Consider the following 16,827-nt stretch of genomic DNA (forward strand, 5'->3'; position numbering starts at 1 on the left):
GCAGGAGCCCGGGGACGACGCGCAGATCAAAGCCTTCGCGGAGGGCTACGGGGTGAAGTTCGACATGTTCAGCAAAATCGAGGTCAACGGGGACGGCGCCCACCCGCTGTGGAAGTGGATGAAGGAGCAGCCCAAGGGCCGGGGCACGCTGGGAAAGTGAGTGCTTTGGGGGGGGAGTAAGGGGGGGAGAGGGCAGTGCCGCAGCACAGAGCGTTCCTGCCCTTCTCACCCCTGTTTTTTCTCTCCCAGTGCCATCAAGTGGAACTTCACTAAGGTAGGGACTGCGCTGCTGGTTCCTGGACTGTGCGTGAGGCAGGGCCTCAGCTTTGGGGCGGTGGGGAGAACACCCCCCCCCCTCCACTGCACTGTGCTGGTACCGGGCTGTGGGATGGGAAGGGGCTGAGGGGCAGCAGCTCTGCAGGGCTACAGCTCCGCTCTGGGGCAGCGCCTGTCCCAGCCCCTGCCCTGCTCAGCCCTTCCCGGGCTGCAGCTGGACCCTCTCACTTGGCTGCTGCTTCACTCCCACAGTTTCTTATCAACCGCGAGGGCCAAGTGGTGAAGAGGTACAGCCCGATGGAGGATCCTTACGTAAGTGCTGCCCGCGTTCTGCCTGACCCCCAGCCCCAGCAGAGGGCTCCTGGCGGTGCTCAGGGCAGCGCTGCTCTCCAGGTGATGCTCCCCTTGGTCTCGCAGGTGATCGAGAAGGACCTGCCCTCCTACCTGTAGAGCTGCGCCCGAGCCGCTGCCCAGCACCGCTCCCCGCTCCCCCTGGGCCCCATCCTCCAGCCCCATGACGGTCTGCCTTGAAGCCAGCTTGCTGGTGAGGCAGACCTGAAGATTTAGCGTGCACCCGCTGGAGGAAGGCGTCACGGGGCCGGTGGCCTCTGCTGGGCAGCCCCTTCCTATAGACATAACGTAGTACCTACTGTTCTCTTGCAATAAACTCACTGGAAATGACTGGTAGCTGTCTGTGTGGAGGGGGAGGGAGCCGATGTGCTGCTCCGCTCTGCTTGCTGGGGGGGGACCAGGGCTCTGTGGGCAGCTGGGAGCTTTCACAATGTACCAGAGCCGGTAGGGATAATCCTCATTAGTGCTGACGGGGAAATGACACCAAATCCCAGGTCAGCTGCAGCCCCGAGGGGGGCATGCAGGAAAAGCTGAAGCAGAGGAGGACGTGTCTGCACGTCCCACTGGGGGAACTGACCCCGGGCGCTGCGCTGTGCAACAGCGGTGTCTGCCCATAGCAGGTTCCTTGCTGCTGGGGCCAGGAGCTGGGAAATGCAGCAGCAGCCATTGCCCCCAGCACCAGCACTCCCCGTTCAGTGCTGCAAGACGCAGCCACTGCGCAACAATCCCAGACGCTGCTGTGGCGAAACACGGCGTGGTGACGCAGCACGTGGAGCTGAGCTGTGGGGCAAGGGTGACGCTGGGAGCAGAGCGGGGCTGGGTGCCCCTCTCTGGGGTAAGGAGAGAGGCACGGGGCAGGGCCGTGCCCGCGCTGCAGCTCACAATCGAGTCATGAGCGCGAACAACAGCGCCTTTATCTGCGCTCGCTGCAGCAAAGCTGGGGAAGAAAACAAACGGACGTTGGCCTCTGACTTGGAGGCCACAGTCTGGGCAGGATCCTCCCCCAGCCCCGCTCCTGCCAGGGGGAGGGGGTGGCCCAGCGCCAGGCGGCGCGTGGGGAGCGCCAGCAGTCGGTGGGGTGCAGGACCCAGGCCTGGTGGGAGCCCGGGGGAGGCCGGACAGACAGAGCCGGGACTTACAGACATCTCGCACGTGGCTCCTTTCTCTTTTTACTGAGCAGATTGAAAAATGATCCTTCCGAGGCAAGTAGAAAATTCGGGAATTATTAGTCCAAGGCACATTGTTCTAAAAAAAAAAAAAATCTCTTTACATATATACATCTCCATCAATTATAAATACACATAGAAAAAAAAAAAAAACATAAGGCAAACGACAAGCAGATTAAAAAAGTGCTAACAAAAAGGTGTAAGGGAAGAAAAAAAGAGGGACTCATTTAAAAATACATACAATCAGTAGGACGACGGCGTAATAATTTAGTTAAAAGATATCGTTACATATTATTAACCCTGACGAAAACACAGGATCAGGGCGGGGAGGGGTTTCCTTGAAGGTGCTCTCTGTCTTTCAGAGATCGGGGAGGGATAATTGCATATATTTTATCATCGTATGTCAAAGCCACCACGTGGGACTCTGGAAATGCGGCGCAGTGGTGGGCAAAGGGCGCCCGGGTGGGAACACCTCGTCGTGATTCCTGAGTTTGAGTCTCTCCGAACTGGGTTTTCTTGGTTTCCTTTTCCCTCGTCGCCGAGAATTCAGCAAGTGCCGAGTGAGTGAACGTTTGAGTGTTGTGAGCCGGGAAATACTTTAAATTAGGAGGAGGGGAAGGGGGAGAGCCCTGCTCTGCTGGGATCTTGGGGGCAGCGGCGCGGCCCCGCTGCGCGCAGGGGCTCCCGTCTTTGGTGCAGGCTGTGAGGTAAGGAGGGTTTCTTGGACACGGTCAAACAGTGGGGCTGGGGGGGGGCGGGGGGGAGGAACCCCCAGCACGAAGGGCAGGGAGCCCACGGGCTGCCCCTGCTCTCAGCACATCAGGGCGGGCAGCTCCCATCTCTGTGGTTGCAGCGACCCATGGCGCTTCCCAAAGCTGGGGCTCTGTGCCTGGGGGGGGGCTCAGGGGCACGTGGAAAGCTGCAGCCCCTCAAGAGTGACCTGTCCGGGCAGGGGGATGCCAGTGGTGGCCCCTCCAGGTCCTCACCAAAAGCTGGGCCAGCCAGGGAGGGGCTCGCGTCCTTCCCCTGAAAGCATCCCAGTGCTGCTTCCAGGGAACACCTAGGTGACCGAAGGCAGAGAACAGATGTGGAAGGGAGGATGCAGGGCAGCTTCCCGGGGCACTGCTGCCAGCCTCCTGCCACACTCCTCAGGTTAAGCAGAGAAAACAAGACACGTCCCCGGGACCTGCCGAGGTGCAAGGTGCGGAGTGGGGCCGGTGGCAGTGCCCTCTGTGCTGGGGGGGGGGGGGGGGGGGCAGCTGCCCACGCTGCTGCTGGGGCAGGTGGGGATCTGGGGCAGTGCAGTGCAAAGCAGACGTTTGCTCTTTGGTATTGGAGGTTGGATTTGCAGCATGAGCAGCAATACTGCACGTCCCTGTGCTCGCCAGGGACCTCTCTGTGGGGCTGAGAGCAGCAGTGGGTGATGCAGCCAGGCCATCTCCGTCCCAGCCAAGAACAAGCCCTGCAGCACAGGGCTGGGGAGGAGGCCAGGACAAAAAGCACACGGCAGCAAAATTTGGGAAAAGCACGGCCAGCTGCAGCAGCCCTGCAGGCTCAGGAGAGGTCGAAGGGACTCATGGCCCCAATGCTCCGGGCAATCCCTGCGTGGTCCCGGCGTGGCGGAGCTGTGACAAACTCAGCAGTTTGTCCTGGCTAACCAGGAGCTGGTGCAGTCAGCTCCTGCCCTTGCTGCAAAGCTGAGGCAGCTCCAGGGGCTGCAGCTGCAGAGCTCTGGGCTGGGAGAGGCACGACCCGGCTTGGAAACTCAGTAGTCTGCAGGGAACGGGCGTCTCTCCTCGGTCCCACACAGCACTGACCCGTGAGCGGGACTCGAACACAGCAGAGACCATCAGTCCAGATCAGCTGAACTTGGCAGCACTCAACTACCCCCAAGCACGTTATATACAAATCTATACATGCCTGACTGTATATTATATATAAATAAACTTTGCTTTAAGGAACTATAGGTTGTTTTTTCTTTTTTTTTTTTTTTTCTTCCCTCAAAAAATGAAATGGATCAGTCCAAACCAGTAGAAAAGCCAGGGCTCCCCAGCCCTCATCTCTGCACCAAAGGATACGGATCCGCAGTGGCTGAGCATTGCCCGGTGCACCCAGAGGCTCTCAAGTTTGGGGAAAGCCCACTGAACTGGATCACGCTCTGGCGCTCCTGGGGGAATATGTTCTCTTGGGGGGCTTCATTGAACGTCCTCAGCATGTCCTCCAGGATCTCTCTGAAATTGATATTCCCATCCTGTTGGACAAAATCTTCCTGCTGCTGCTGCAGAGCCTGTGAGGGCTCGGGGTGAGGCAGGGGTTGATGTTCTTGCAGCGAAGAGCTCAGAGGCACGCTCCCCTCCAGGACGGGGTCCGGGTTCTTGAAGGCAGAAAGGTGGCTGAAGCCAAAGGGAGATCCGTGCTGCTGGTGCGGTGGGAGCACAGGCTCCAGGGGGAAGCACAGAGCGCTGGGCTCCAGGTTCATCATGTTGGGAATGCTGTCGCTGGGAGGGCTGTAGGTCAGGTCCAGGATCTCGTTGGGGCGCAGGGAGTGCTGGGGTAGGGGGAGCCTGGGTGCTGTCTGCGTGAGGTCCAGGGGCTGCTGCAGCACGTGCAGCGGGAGGGAGAACTGCAGGCTCTGCTCTTGCGCCTGGAGGAGTTGGTTGTGCTTCCGCTTCACGTCCTCATCCATCTGCTTCAGCACCTCCAGCACCTTACGGACACAGCTCTCGGGGATCTTTATCCCTAAGGGAGGAACGTGCCTCAGTCCCCAGAGCACTTTGGGAACGGACTGGGAGCTGTGGGGACAGAGGCAGGAGCACGGGCACCCATTTGACAAGAGCATTTGCCATCCACTCTGTGGATGCCAGGCTGTGGAGCAGGGAGATGGGGCTGTGACCAGAGCTCTCACCCTCTGCCCAAACACCCGTCAGGTGGCATTGGCTGTCCAGGTGCTGCCAGGCCAGGACACAGCCCAGTTTAGGAGGGAAATTGTGGCACTGGGTGGCTGGAACCCTTCCTCCTCCTTTCCTCCTCCTAGAACATCCTGGAATGCCCCCACTCCCTCCCCCACACTTCACCTACCAACTTGCTTCTTCTTCTCTTTGGTCTTGAGGCGGACGATCTGCAGGTAGCTGGTGTTAGTGATGTCTGCCATGATGCTGGCAATCCTGGTCCACACCCGCAGCAGGGCCCCGCACAGCATGTAGTAGTGACGCAGGCGCATGCCCTGGAAACACTCCTTCCCCTCCTGGATCAGCTTGCAGTTCCTGTTCCTTCAAACGGGAGAAAACAACCTGAATCAGTACAGCAGATTGCTCCACCCACTGCCTCTGTAGCATGCCCCCCACTCACTGCCACAGGCCGGACCCTGACCCCAGCAGCACTGCTGGGGAGCACAGGACAGGCCCCCCACCCTGAGCACTGGGCAGGTTTGGGCTGTGCCTCCCTTACCAGACAGCGTGGTTGCACTTCTTCAAGGAGAAGTGATAACAGCTCTCCCAGTGCTCCTTGGCTTCCTCAGGCGTCACCTGCAGAAGAAGCAGTTACAGGCAGAGGTCAGCGTTTTCCTCTGTCTGACATATAGCTGACATCTGAAATCCAGGACTGCGAGTCAGCACACCCAGGTGCTACCACCAGTTCTGCCTGATGCACAACAGGGACATGAGAAGGTGTAGAAGGGTTACATGAATGTCCTTGAGCCAGCCCTGCTCAGAGAAAGATGTTTGCCCCTCCCCCCACGCTGCAGGACTGCAGCTCCTGCCTACCTGCCGGTATTTCTTGTGCAGACTGTCCAAGCTCTCAGGCTGGCTCTGCTTCCCAATATTTGGCTTGTAGAGGATGAAGTTCTTGCCACGGCCCTGCTCTGCCAGCAGACAGGTGTATTTGCTGCCTCGTGTCTGTTGGGGCAGAGCTGATGGTTACAGTCGCATGGGCCTCTCCCCCCCCAGGGCCCATCCTTGTCTGAACCAAACCCTTTCCATGATGCAGATCTTGGAGGCATCTCCCAGCCCCCAGCACAAGGTCAGGCACAGCCCAAGGGCCGTGCAGACCTCCTCTGAGGAGCCATCCTCTCAGCTGAAGTGTCACCCTGGCAGAGCCCCAGAACCTACCTTGTAGGAGAGGTAGAACCCATCATAGGATCCTGTCAGTTTCAGTGACTTCTCATAAGCTTCCTCCCACTTCAGGCCTCTGTCAACGCTGATCTAAATGAGGACAAACAGGGATTTTGTAACTTCAGAGCAGAGGACTAATGTACCAATGCCTGTCTCACAAAACACGCCCTCAGCACACACTTGGTGCTGCTGCAGCCTGGAAACAAGGCTCTGCCAGGCTGCACTCCAGGGCATGATAGCCCTGAGCCCTTAAGGCACCAATCAGGGACCTGCTCACGACCACAGCAAACGTGACACAAGCATGACAAACAGGCATGGGGCAGGAGGAGGGGGGCATCCAGCAGTTAACAGCTCCAGCATGGGAAGCAACGGAGAAGACTGGACTGCAGAGATAGCTGTGCAGGCTGCCTACCTTATAAAACACAACCTGCCCATCCTGCGGGTGCCCAGGGGTCAGGAAGATCTCCTTGCTTTCCTCGTAGATCTCATCAATTCCTGGAGCTAAATCTGTAGCACAAAGAAAGACCAAAACACATGCTCAGGTGTAAGATCCATCTCCCTGTGCCAGCTCCTCTTCCTGCACAGGAGTCTCAGGATCTGTGCTATGTGGGGCTGGGACTCTCCAGCACCTGAGAAGGCGATGGGGACAGAGGAATAGCCAGTGGTCAGCACAGGGAGGTGCAGGGAACCCCAGGGGTGTGGTATGAAGAGGTCTGATCACCCCTCTTCCTCCTTACCTAGGATGCCCATGTCATATTTGCCCTCCTTCTTGTCCTTTTCAATCAGATAGTCAAAGGTATCAGAGAAATACTGGAACAACATGTTCTGCTTGTCCACCTCCAGGCCCAGGATCCGGTTGAGGAACTTGGTGATGGAGCAGTCTGCAAGAGTGCAGCAAAGAAGGGAAGATTGGGGAGCTGTCTGACCAGCACATTCCTGAAGACACTCAACAAGCGAATCCCCACCCTTCCTGACAGCAGCAACAAACAAGAGAGCAGCCCAAGGGCTGTTCCTCCGGGCTGTGAGCTGCCAGGCTGCTGCAGGGAAATGCTATCTGCAGCGTGGACTGATCCCTGCAGGACTCTGCCCTCACAGCAGCAGTGCCATGTTCTGCCCTGGCTGCACAGCAAGCTCTTTGAGGCTGTGATCTGGTGCAGGTGGGGTGGGAGGGCCACAACAATGCCATTTCTCTCTGACATTGGGCAGGAAAAATACGACACGTACCTTTCTCTACTGAGACAGTGCCATACTTCAAGTGATTACAGCAGATCCCCACAGAGATAAGACCTTGCTTCATTTCTGGAAAAAGAGAAAGCAGCTTGAGCTAAGGGCCAGCCCCACCCCTAACAGTAACACTTCCCCTTCATCAGTACCCATTGTTTCACAGCAAAGTCTGCCCCACACCCATTTTCCCCTTTGCTCGGCAGGGTGACATGCATCTGTGTGACCACTGAGTCATTAGGTCAGTGGTAGGGTTCCCTCTGAGCTTCTGCTCCCAGCTGCTGCTTGCTTTCTTCAGACATCCCAACCCTGAGATCAACCTGGCCAGAAAGATGCAGCAGGAACCCTGGAGCTGATGATGTTCTTACCCTGGAAAAATGCAGCCTCTCCTCTGTCGTAGCTCTTGGGCACAGGGACTCTGTTCTCCGTGTAGTTGAGGATAGTGGAGAGAACTCTGTCTAGTGCTTTAGCCCCATACTGTGAAAGCAGACAAGAGTAATGCATGGGTGGAAATGACTTGCAGAGAAACCTCACTGAGAGAGGGCTGTACTGAGGGATGCTGTGGGTCAGGGGCATGCCCTGTCCGCAGGGACCAGAGTGGAGGACCCTGCACACCCTCATCCAGCAATGACACTAGCTTCCCCGGGGACAGGGGCTGCTCCCTGGCGGAGCAACTCAGTTCTGGATGTCACACTTGGGATGCTGGGTGCTGATGCTGCAAAGCCAGATCCTGCCTGTAGATGCCAGCAATGATCTGCCTGTCCCTGGCTCCTCCTGAAGGCGCTCACTAACTGCTGTGACTGCTCCTTGGCTGAGCTACCCTGAGAACAGCTGCGAGTTACCTTATTCTCAAAGTTGTACTTGCTGAGGTCTCGGGATTCAGTGGCCCTTCGGTCTCCGTGAGTTAAGGCACCCTAGGAAGACAGACCAAGCACAAAGTTCTTGCTTTTAGCTGATGCAAAACACCTACAAAGGATGGCCAAATGCTGTGATTGAACCGGGCAGCTGCTCAGCACCACAGTGTCACTTGCTCACTCTCACCCTCCCAGTGGGCTGGGGCAGAGAATTGGAAAAAAAACAGTGAAACAGAACTTGTGGGTTGAGATAAAAACTATTTACTAAGGCAGCAAAGGAAAAGAAAAGGAGAATAATAACAGCAACGATAATAATATGCTGACAAAACAAACGATGCACAATACCATTGCTCACCACCTGCTGACCGATGCCCAGCCAGCCCCCGAGCAGCAGCTGCCCCCTGGCCAACTCCCCACCGTTTTTAAAGTTTTTTCACATGATGTCATATGCTATGGAACATCCCTTTGTGAGTGTAGGTCAGCTGCCCTGGGTCTCTCCCCTCCCACCCCAGCTCCCCTCGCTGGTAGGACAGCAGGACAAGCTGAAATGGGCTTGGCTCTGTGCAGCACTGCTCAGCAACAACTAAAACATCGGTGTGTTATCAGCACTGCGTTTCTCCCAAAGCCAACACAGAGCATCATAGCACTCAGTATGAAGAAAATAACCTACCCCTCTGTCCCAGCTGAAACCAGGACACCAAGGCTGGCCAGTATCAGAAGAGGACAGGATATTAATGCTCTATGGGCAGGAGCGATTTTCTGGAATACTGGGACTTTACCAAAGTATTTGGGGATTTATCAGAAGGGAATGAAAATGAAACATAGGCTAATTAATTATTCCATATGTTACTTCATTGGCTTTCTGGAAATAGGTGGGTGTGCACTCCTGTAATAGTGTGGGGGAATTCCAGCATCTGGAATTCTGCTTCCCCCAAAATCCTCCTGTTACCTCAGTTATTCTTCACTTCCTTTCCCAAATCTTAGGATGTTAAAGGCCTTCTGCATTCCTCAACTGCAAAGCTTTCAAGTCAGGGGATGATGCAATCCCTCCTACTACTTACAGTGGCCATGCCAGTAAGAACACTGGAATGGAAGCCATTCAGAAAGAATTGGAGTTGACACACTAATTTATTTGCTGCAGGGCACTTACTAGGCTCTCCAGACGTTTTGCCACAATGGATGCAAACCTCCTCTCTCCAGCTAGCTCAGAAATAAGGAAGACATACTCTGGAGCAGAAACCTGGTTCGATCGGTGTGTTCTACCTACAGGGACACGAGAAGGGAAAGGAGAGGTTGGTACAGCCTGGTAATGAAGAGAACCTGAGCAGAAGGTGAGAGGCAAAACAACTTTCCACGCCATGCTGGTTTCAAACCAGGTCTTTCCCCTGGGGGAAAAGGACAGAGGTACAGCTGCCTTCATCACTCTGCTGCTGCTGAGACCTTGTCAGAGTTGAGTTTATAGCCCTCATGCTCCGGGTTTGAGCTATGGAGTGCACTAACTCTTTTGTGCTCACGTATTGAGGAACTTGCTCTTCTCATCCTACAGAGCCTCTACAGGATGGAACAGAAACCTTCAGGCGTGTTTCATGGGGATGCCTTCTGCTCCCACGTATAGATAGGAAGGCTTCTCCCTTTCCATACTGCAAACCACTTCCGAAGTCAACACAAACCTTCCCCACAGGTTCAGTCAGACACGACTGCTTTGTGTCTGGATTGCCAACCCAAAGCAAAGCAGAGGAGCGCTGCGCTCTGAAAGGTGACATCCCTCAGAAAGCTGCAGGACTGCAGCACCAGCCTGGCTCAGGAAGCCACACATCATTGCCTTTCCTTTTCAGGGCTGCCCGAGACTTCACCATCTGCACCATGCTCAGGGGAAGGGGAAAGTGACCAAGGACCCTCAGCCCTCACCAAACTGCTGAATGGCACGGTCTGCGCTCCAGGGCAGCTCCAGCGTCATGTGGACCCGGCGCTTCTGGTTTTTCACCCGTCTGTCTGCTTGGAGAGAGATTCCTGAGCTGGAGGCCTCGGAGATTATTGCTACAAGCTGAGAGAGAGAAAGAGAGAACACATGAGAAAGGGCAGTGAGGTTCCTGTGTAGTTGCAAAACTGTTATAGGAAATAGCCCACAGGACAATGGCAGCTCGTAGGCCTCCTTGTCACCTTCCAGCAGGATAGGCACAGGCAGACAGAAGGTGCAGAGCTTTGCTGATCTAAGGCTGGCAAGGCAAATGCACACAGGCACCTTCCCCTTCCTTTTCCCTTTCCCTTTCCCTTTCCACTCTGTGCGCTCACTCCATGCAGAGGTTTGGGGGTTTCCTTGGCTCAGACCTAACTCACCTTTTCCCCATTCATAAAACGCTCCTTCTCCTTCAGGTTAACGTGGTCGATAGAGAGGCCTTGCTCTGCACGAGATTCAAACATGACAGAGCCATCCGGTCTGCAAACCACACGGCCCTTCCGCCCGGTCATCTGCACAGAAAAGAGAGGGGCTGTTATCAGAGAGGGCAGACCTGCACAGGGCACCAGTATGGAGTGTTTAGGAGGTCAGTCAGCCAGGAAGGAAAGGAAGCTCTCTTCCAGTAGCAACTCTGTCTGCTGGCCCCTTTTCCTATCACCTAGTGTCACCCAAATACACTAGATCGTGAAGGAGTACCTCAGCCACGTGCTCCGGTCCCCCAAAGTGATTGATCAGTTCATCCAAGGTATTGAGAGGTAGCTCTTTGCCCAGTGCTTTTACTTTTGCTAGTAGGTCCTGCTTCATCTTTTCCACGTGCTCCAGTTCTCTCAGGCCATGCATCTCTTTATGGGAAGGCAGCATGTGAAAACTACCTGCAAATGAAATGTAAAAGTTTAGGGTCACCTGGAAACGGCAAATCAGAGGAGGAGCTCCCACCAGCAAGAAGGGAGCCAATCCCGTGCTGCTGCTCTGCTTACTTCTGCTCTCAGTCACAAAGCCATTGAAGGCCTGCTCGATGAAGATGACATCGTCGGTCTCAAGCACGGACTCTGGGGAGGAGTTGAAGTCGCTGTCGAGCCCCATGTCCGAGTCGGTGCTGCTGTCATCGCTGATCTTGATCACCCCCATCGGGTCACACATGCCCTTCAGAGCCTTGGCGCAGCGGCCCCTCTGCTTGCCTGCAAGGGAGAGCGAGCAGGGTCAGGGAGAGACCCCAGCCTTGTGCAAAAACAGCAAGTGCCAGCTCGGAAAGAGGAGGAGGAGAGATCACAAAACAGCCGAGCCTGCCCCCAGTGAAAGGCTGATCTCAGAGAGAGAAAGCCTCCTGGGCAGAGCAGGACAGTTGGGAAGGGAGGGAGAGAGGGGGAAGGAGAGAGAAAGAGAAAGGAAGAGAGAGAAAGGAAGAACAAGGCAATTCGTATCAGGGCTGCAGCTGATTGCACACGTCAGGATAACACACGTCTGGCGCTAAGCAGTGCTAACTCCTCAGGGGAAGGAGCCCGCAGGTCTGGCTGCCTCCAGAGGAATGAGCAAGCAGCGGGAAGGTGACAGTGTTTTGGTGTTTGCAGATGGGACGTTGTTGACTTCCAAGCACAGTTAAGACATGCCCCTGCCGTGTGAGAGAGGGTTCACAAAAATCAGCTTGCACAGGCTGCTCTGCAACAGCAACCCGCCAGGAAAACCTCCACAATCTGCCTGTGCTGCTGTCCACCCTTCCTCCCATCCCACTGGAGGAGAAATTCCCAAACTGCTCTTACCTGCAGCCACAGCCAATGCATTGGCAGGGAAGTCATTTTTTCCCCAGGACACCTGCCAAGCTAAGTATAAGGGGCAGTGGAGAAGCCCTTTGCTGCAAGATGGAAATGTGCAGCCAGGACTGCTGCCTGCCCACCAGTCCAGGGAAGGGGAGCAGCTGCTGGGCGAGTGGTGGAGGCTCGGCCCTATGCTGGTGGCAGGGAGTGGGTTTGGGGGAGGAGGGGGTGGTGACCTACAGGGTTGCTGTCCTCCAGAAGAGAGACGGTGACAGGAGATGTGCGGGAGGGCAAACTGAAACCAGGGCAGAGCAGCGAATGCATGAAGTAGGGAAAGGGGAAAAAGGAAAAGAAAAAGCTGAGTGGCTGGGGTGAAGCAGCAAGGCAGGAGGTCAAATGCTGGGCAGTGGAGTGTGCTCTTACGTTTTCTTTTAATGCCAGTTCCTTTTTCTCTCTTTCTTTTGGTTGAAGGAAAGTGCTTCTGAATTAGTGATAGAAAGACGCCTCTGAAAGTAAGATGCAAAATTTATTCTAGCCACCAGGAACATCGCTGGTCATCACGTAGCAATGTGTATCTGAGACAGCAGCACATTTCATGTAAGAGGGGGTAAATCCAGCACCACAACTACAGCATGTGGTCGGCCAGCCACTGCTATGGCGGGGCTCTCCAGACCAGCAGCAGCTCAGGCCGAGTGCATTGCACCAAAGGGTTCTGCAGGAGACACGCAAGCCAGCCATGGGAGCGTGGCCTGTGCCAGCAGATCCCCAGCTGTGGGACAGGCTTGCTGAGGGCAGGCTGTGCACACAGCGCTGGGAACGCAGCCTCCTGCTGGAGCAGGGCCACTCCTGGGAGATGCTGCGACAAAAGCAGAGCAGACCCCGCGCTCCGTGCTGCCATGCGGCACGCCAAAGTTCCAAGACCTTTATACAGCAACTGAGGAGGGAGTTTGAAACAGGAAACACGATCCTGGGAAGCCGTTACATCACTACTGAAAAATGCAGTCAGTCTCAGTCCCTCTCTGCCTTCTGACAGCGGAGACCACTGTCGGGCTGTCCAACAAACGCGCTCCACCAAGTCCTTTGGTTAACTGGACATGGGCCCGCTTGCCCACAAAACAGAGAGAAGTGACAAAACATGGGAAAAGCGGTGGTTTCAGGTGAATGGGGAAGTCAGAAGATGTGGGAATTAAGTGTTTCTGTGGTCTGTTCTGCAAACAAAAGAGCAAACGCTTCAATGCTGATCACGCTGGATGGGGACGAACCTCCCAGTGCAACGAGAAGGCAGTGCTGAATGAGCTCTGGTTGAAAAAAAATATGTTGAAAGCAACAGCTGAGAGGTGTGGACATGACAAGTCACCTGGGGGAGAATGAGGGGGCACTGGGAACTGGGAGGGGGCCGTAAGACCCTCGGTGTGAGGGGCTGAAGGACACAGCCCCACTCCCTGAAGGGGCAGGGCCCTGGGCTGGCTGCTGAGGGACTGTGGTGACAGGGCACCGGGCACGGCCCTTCTGCCTCGTGTGCTGGCCTGAGCTGTGGCACACAATGCAAAGCTCACTCTCAGGTCTGGAGCCTCTCTGCCACTGACCTTGCTCCTTTTCCTCCCCCGCCTTCCCTGCGAACAAAGGGCTGGGCTGGTATTTGCTCGCTGAGCAATCAGCTCACTTTTAACTCTGTTTCTCGGCATCTTTTAAGCAATTGCTTCTTCCCAGCACACTCCCCTCAAGAAATCCCCTGAAGTGCTGTAAAACCAGGACGCTGCAATTAGACGCTCCGCAGATGCCAGAGGACATCCAGTTATCTGAGCAATGCTGCTGAGCCAACTGCTCCTGCCCTTAAAGCAGGGACAGAGCCGAGCAGTGCGTGCAATCAGAAACAGAGCTTTTCTCTTTGGAAAGCTGAGAGAGGCTCAAAGGGACCACATGGTCCTCTCACCGAGTTCCTCTGAATTCAGAGATGCAGGAATCGGTTCAAGAGACCAAATTGATTCAAGCAGTCGACAGATTTGCCTGGCACGCCATCACCAAGCTGTACTCGTATTTCAGGGGTGGACTGGAGACAGCAGAGACTGACACAGGCTAACATAGAGCCTCCCATAGGAAGGGAGGGAGCTCAGCCTGACCTGGACACGCACTGTCCATGGCATCACTCATTGCTTTCACCGGCATTAAAACCCATTTCAAAAGACAACAGCAACAGCTCTGCTGCCTGCAGAAGACACACAACTCAATCCATCACCTCGTTGCACAGGAGCAGCCAGGGGACAGGCTGGCAATGTGAGAGGTGCTGACACAAGGGAGAGCATGCCTCAATCTCTGCCAGAAGGACAGCATGGGTCCTGCTGCTGCCTTCACTCCCAGCTCTCCTCAGCTGGGAAGGAACTGGAGAACCCCACCACCTCTCCTGCCTCGTACTTGCCCTGAAAGCCAGCACCACGGAACCTGAACTCCTTGGGTCTCTGCTTCCCCCCACCACCCCAGCTTCTGCCATGACATGAGATTCCCTCGCTTGCTTCTTCAGTGTCAACAGCACTGTTTTCCTGAGTCAGACTCCCATGAACCAGACCTGAGCTCACGTTTCTGGCCCTCCTATACTTGCTGGTTCTTTTCTGGGTGCAGACAGGTCAGGCTGTTTGTGCAAGTTTGGACAACAGGAGACCTCAGAAATACAGGACCTACCTCAAAGTGCCACTAAAGAAACAGCACCTGAAGAACACAATGAAGTGTCCTCTCCATTTACAGCTCATATGAAACTGAATTCGTGGAACTGCAGGTCCTAAGCGGCCCCAGGGCAGGGCTTTCCCTCGCATGCCTCCAGCCTCCCATGCATCCCCTCCAGAGAAAGAAAAGCAAGGAGTTTTAACTCACTCTGCAGCAGAAACAAAACAATTGAGATGCCCATCATTCTCATCCAGGACTTCTCGGGTGCGAGCCTCGCCGGTGGACTGCAAGCCAATGACGATGCACTGCAGGGAAACACAAGGATGGCACAGCTGGCATCAGGGCAAGCACCTAGAGGCTCAAGAGATCACATCTCGTGGTTCCAGGTACATCTTTCTTTGGCCCTGTCCAAAGGATGCTGGGCTGTAGCAGGGCTGCTGATCGAGAACCATCTTTCAAACCTCTCTGCACACCACTGAGGGGATGCCTTGCTTTCAGAAGCTGGTTTTGCTAAGTAGCTTCTGTCTGGAATTTCTAAATCACATCCTGATGAATGTAAGGATAGGGCTGTGCTAAAGGTGAAACACCTGGAACCACTTCTAGCTTGAACATGGCCCAAAACGCTGTTTCAAATCAGCTTGCCCATGTTCGCCAGAAGCAAACAGCCTCAGAAGAAAAGGTGTGATTAACTCCCCAGTATAGTTTACTGCAAACGTTCCCAAAAACAATTAACTCCCTTTGGTTACAGACAACAAAATTTCACTTGGAATCTAAGACTGACGGCTGCTGCCCATGCAGCCAGCCTCTAATATCACACCTTGTCCTTTGCCAGCTCCTCCTTGGCAAGCTCAACGAGTCGCCGGACTTTAGCAGCAATGCAGAGATACTTGAAGAAGCGCTGGTGAGCTGACCAGAACTGACCCCACAGGGATTTCCGAGACTCCAAGCCGATCAGGTCAGCTGCCTGCTGGAACACCATCAAGGCCTCTGCCCACTGCAGACAGCACCGAGAAAGGCTGAGTTAATATCTTGTTTCTCATTACTGCTGTACATGCAACTATTAGAACAGTCTGGGGTTTGATAGCCTGATTTAACTTCAGCATTGATGCTGCTGTGTTAGGCTGAGCGGGCAGTCTGCTCATTCTCTCCTTTCTGCATTAGCACGATGCTGCAAGCTCTGGTTTGCAAACACAGAACTTGTAAATAGAAGTAAAAAAGTACAAGACTTCTTTATCTTATGAAAGCTGAGGGCACGCACCCTTTTTCTCATTAAAAAAACAGTTTGTGGTAATGGCCCTGTCCAGAGACTTCAGCCCCTCCCACATAACAAGTGGCAGTGCCCCAATCACAGTTATACACTGGTCTCCCCACTGCAGTGGGACCAGCTCACCAACTTTGCTGCTTTGTCATAGACAATCTTGTACTGCTGATCCAGAGGGATCTCCTCGATCCTGAAGGTCACTCCGGTGAAACTGAGCTGCCTGGCAATGTACATTCCGCTGACCTTCATGTCCATGGCCACGATCTCCATTGCACCAACTCCCCTGGAAGAAGAAACAGCTGTGAGACCCCCCCCTATTCCACAGGGCAGCACGGGTGAGTGCTTCTGCAGAACAACTCGTTCCCATGGCTCAAGCTGCCCTCCAACACGCATTACACCCAGTTCCTAAAGGGGAAAACAACTCCTGCAGCTGTCCTTCCATTTGACTTTCTCTAGAAACTGAGAGGACAGTGTCCAGCTTGTAGGGATCCCGCTGACCCCTATGGTCTCTCCCACTCTTTAAAGGCTGACGCTGTGCAGGTACAGAGTGTTCAGCCATGAGACTGCTGGGATTGCTTGGGCTTTTCTTGTTTTCACGAGCAAACAGGAATTCCCCAAGAAGATATCGATTGGATCTCTGGCCAGCACTTCTCTTCCAGGGACAAACAAAGGCTGCCAGAAAAGGTAAGGCAGATGAAGGGGGATGCTGGACGTGACTTACCTCTTTTCAATTGCATGCAGGAACTCATCAAACGCATGGAACGGGGTGCCCTCCCCCCAGATTCCCAGGCGGCTCATATAGATCATGTTTTTTGGCTCAGAGGCACCTGTTTGAACAGAACTCACTGTCAGCAAAACCACAGCAGTTGTAAACAGCGTTGACTCTAGCAAAGTGAACGCCCAGAAGGATGCTCGTTTGCCATCATGTCTTACCAGACCCAGGGACCTTTCCAAGTATTGCCCTGGCATCTGCTCACACGGTGCCCCCTCCATGCTGACAGAAGCTCACCTGTGGCACTGGCGTAAACAACCCTCGCCTGAGGCAGTTTGTTCTGAAGGTCCAACACTGCTTTGCCCATTTTAGTAGAGCTGGCATTTTTGGCTTTGTGGCATTCATCAAATACAATCTGAAAGTGAACGTCCGTTAAGGAGAAAGGCCATCTCTTCATTACGAGAATGGCAGAAAATCCAACCCTGCCTCCTCCAACCTACTGAACAACCAG

The 16,827-nt window shown here is 54.6% G+C and overlaps 2 protein-coding genes across 7 annotated transcripts in view; one reads left to right on the forward strand and one right to left on the reverse strand.

Moving 5' to 3' along the window:
• The window catches only part of GPX4 (glutathione peroxidase 4), a 1,629-nt gene extending 672 nt beyond the window's left edge, over window positions 1-957 (forward strand). The window contains exons 2-5 of the mRNA XM_021379016.1: window positions 5-156; window positions 250-274; window positions 529-588; window positions 694-957. Coding sequence (XP_021234691.1) covers window positions 5-156; window positions 250-274; window positions 529-588; window positions 694-726 — 270 coding nt within the window. The 3' untranslated portion in view covers window positions 727-957. The remainder of the gene's footprint in view (window positions 1-4; window positions 157-249; window positions 275-528; window positions 589-693) is intronic.
• The window catches only part of SBNO2 (strawberry notch homolog 2), a 55,142-nt gene continuing 40,080 nt past the window's right edge, over window positions 1,766-16,827 (reverse strand). For 4 of the 6 annotated variants that reach the window (XM_021378483.1, XM_021378484.1, XM_021378486.1 and 1 more), the window contains 21 exons: window positions 16,614-16,731; window positions 16,326-16,431; window positions 15,734-15,887; window positions 15,161-15,337; window positions 14,551-14,648; window positions 12,109-12,191; window positions 10,912-11,112; window positions 10,631-10,806; window positions 10,315-10,446; window positions 9,886-10,021; window positions 9,128-9,240; window positions 7,966-8,037; window positions 7,492-7,600; window positions 7,127-7,201; window positions 6,640-6,783; window positions 6,315-6,409; window positions 5,900-5,992; window positions 5,555-5,686; window positions 5,241-5,317; window positions 4,872-5,062; window positions 1,766-4,532 (listed from right to left, as the gene is read on the reverse strand). In XM_021378483.1, the coding sequence (XP_021234158.1) occupies window positions 3,850-4,532; window positions 4,872-5,062; window positions 5,241-5,317; window positions 5,555-5,686; window positions 5,900-5,992; window positions 6,315-6,409; window positions 6,640-6,783; window positions 7,127-7,201; window positions 7,492-7,600; window positions 7,966-8,037; window positions 9,128-9,240; window positions 9,886-10,021; window positions 10,315-10,446; window positions 10,631-10,806; window positions 10,912-11,112; window positions 12,109-12,191; window positions 14,551-14,648; window positions 15,161-15,337; window positions 15,734-15,887; window positions 16,326-16,431; window positions 16,614-16,731 (3,165 nt within the window). In that variant the 3' untranslated portion in view covers window positions 1,766-3,849. Of the gene's footprint in view, window positions 4,533-4,871; window positions 5,063-5,240; window positions 5,318-5,554; window positions 5,687-5,899; window positions 5,993-6,314; window positions 6,410-6,639; window positions 6,784-7,126; window positions 7,202-7,491; window positions 7,601-7,965; window positions 8,038-9,127; window positions 9,241-9,885; window positions 10,022-10,314; window positions 10,447-10,630; window positions 10,807-10,907; window positions 11,113-12,108; window positions 12,192-14,550; window positions 14,649-15,160; window positions 15,338-15,733; window positions 15,888-16,325; window positions 16,432-16,613; window positions 16,732-16,827 lie in introns of all 6 variants that reach the window. The other 2 variants (XM_021378485.1, XM_021378487.1) reach the window with 2 other exon arrangements.

This window comes from Numida meleagris, chromosome 27 (genome assembly GCF_002078875.1).
Source record: "Numida meleagris isolate 19003 breed g44 Domestic line chromosome 27, NumMel1.0, whole genome shotgun sequence".
Lineage (NCBI taxonomy): Eukaryota > Metazoa > Chordata > Aves > Galliformes > Numididae > Numida > Numida meleagris.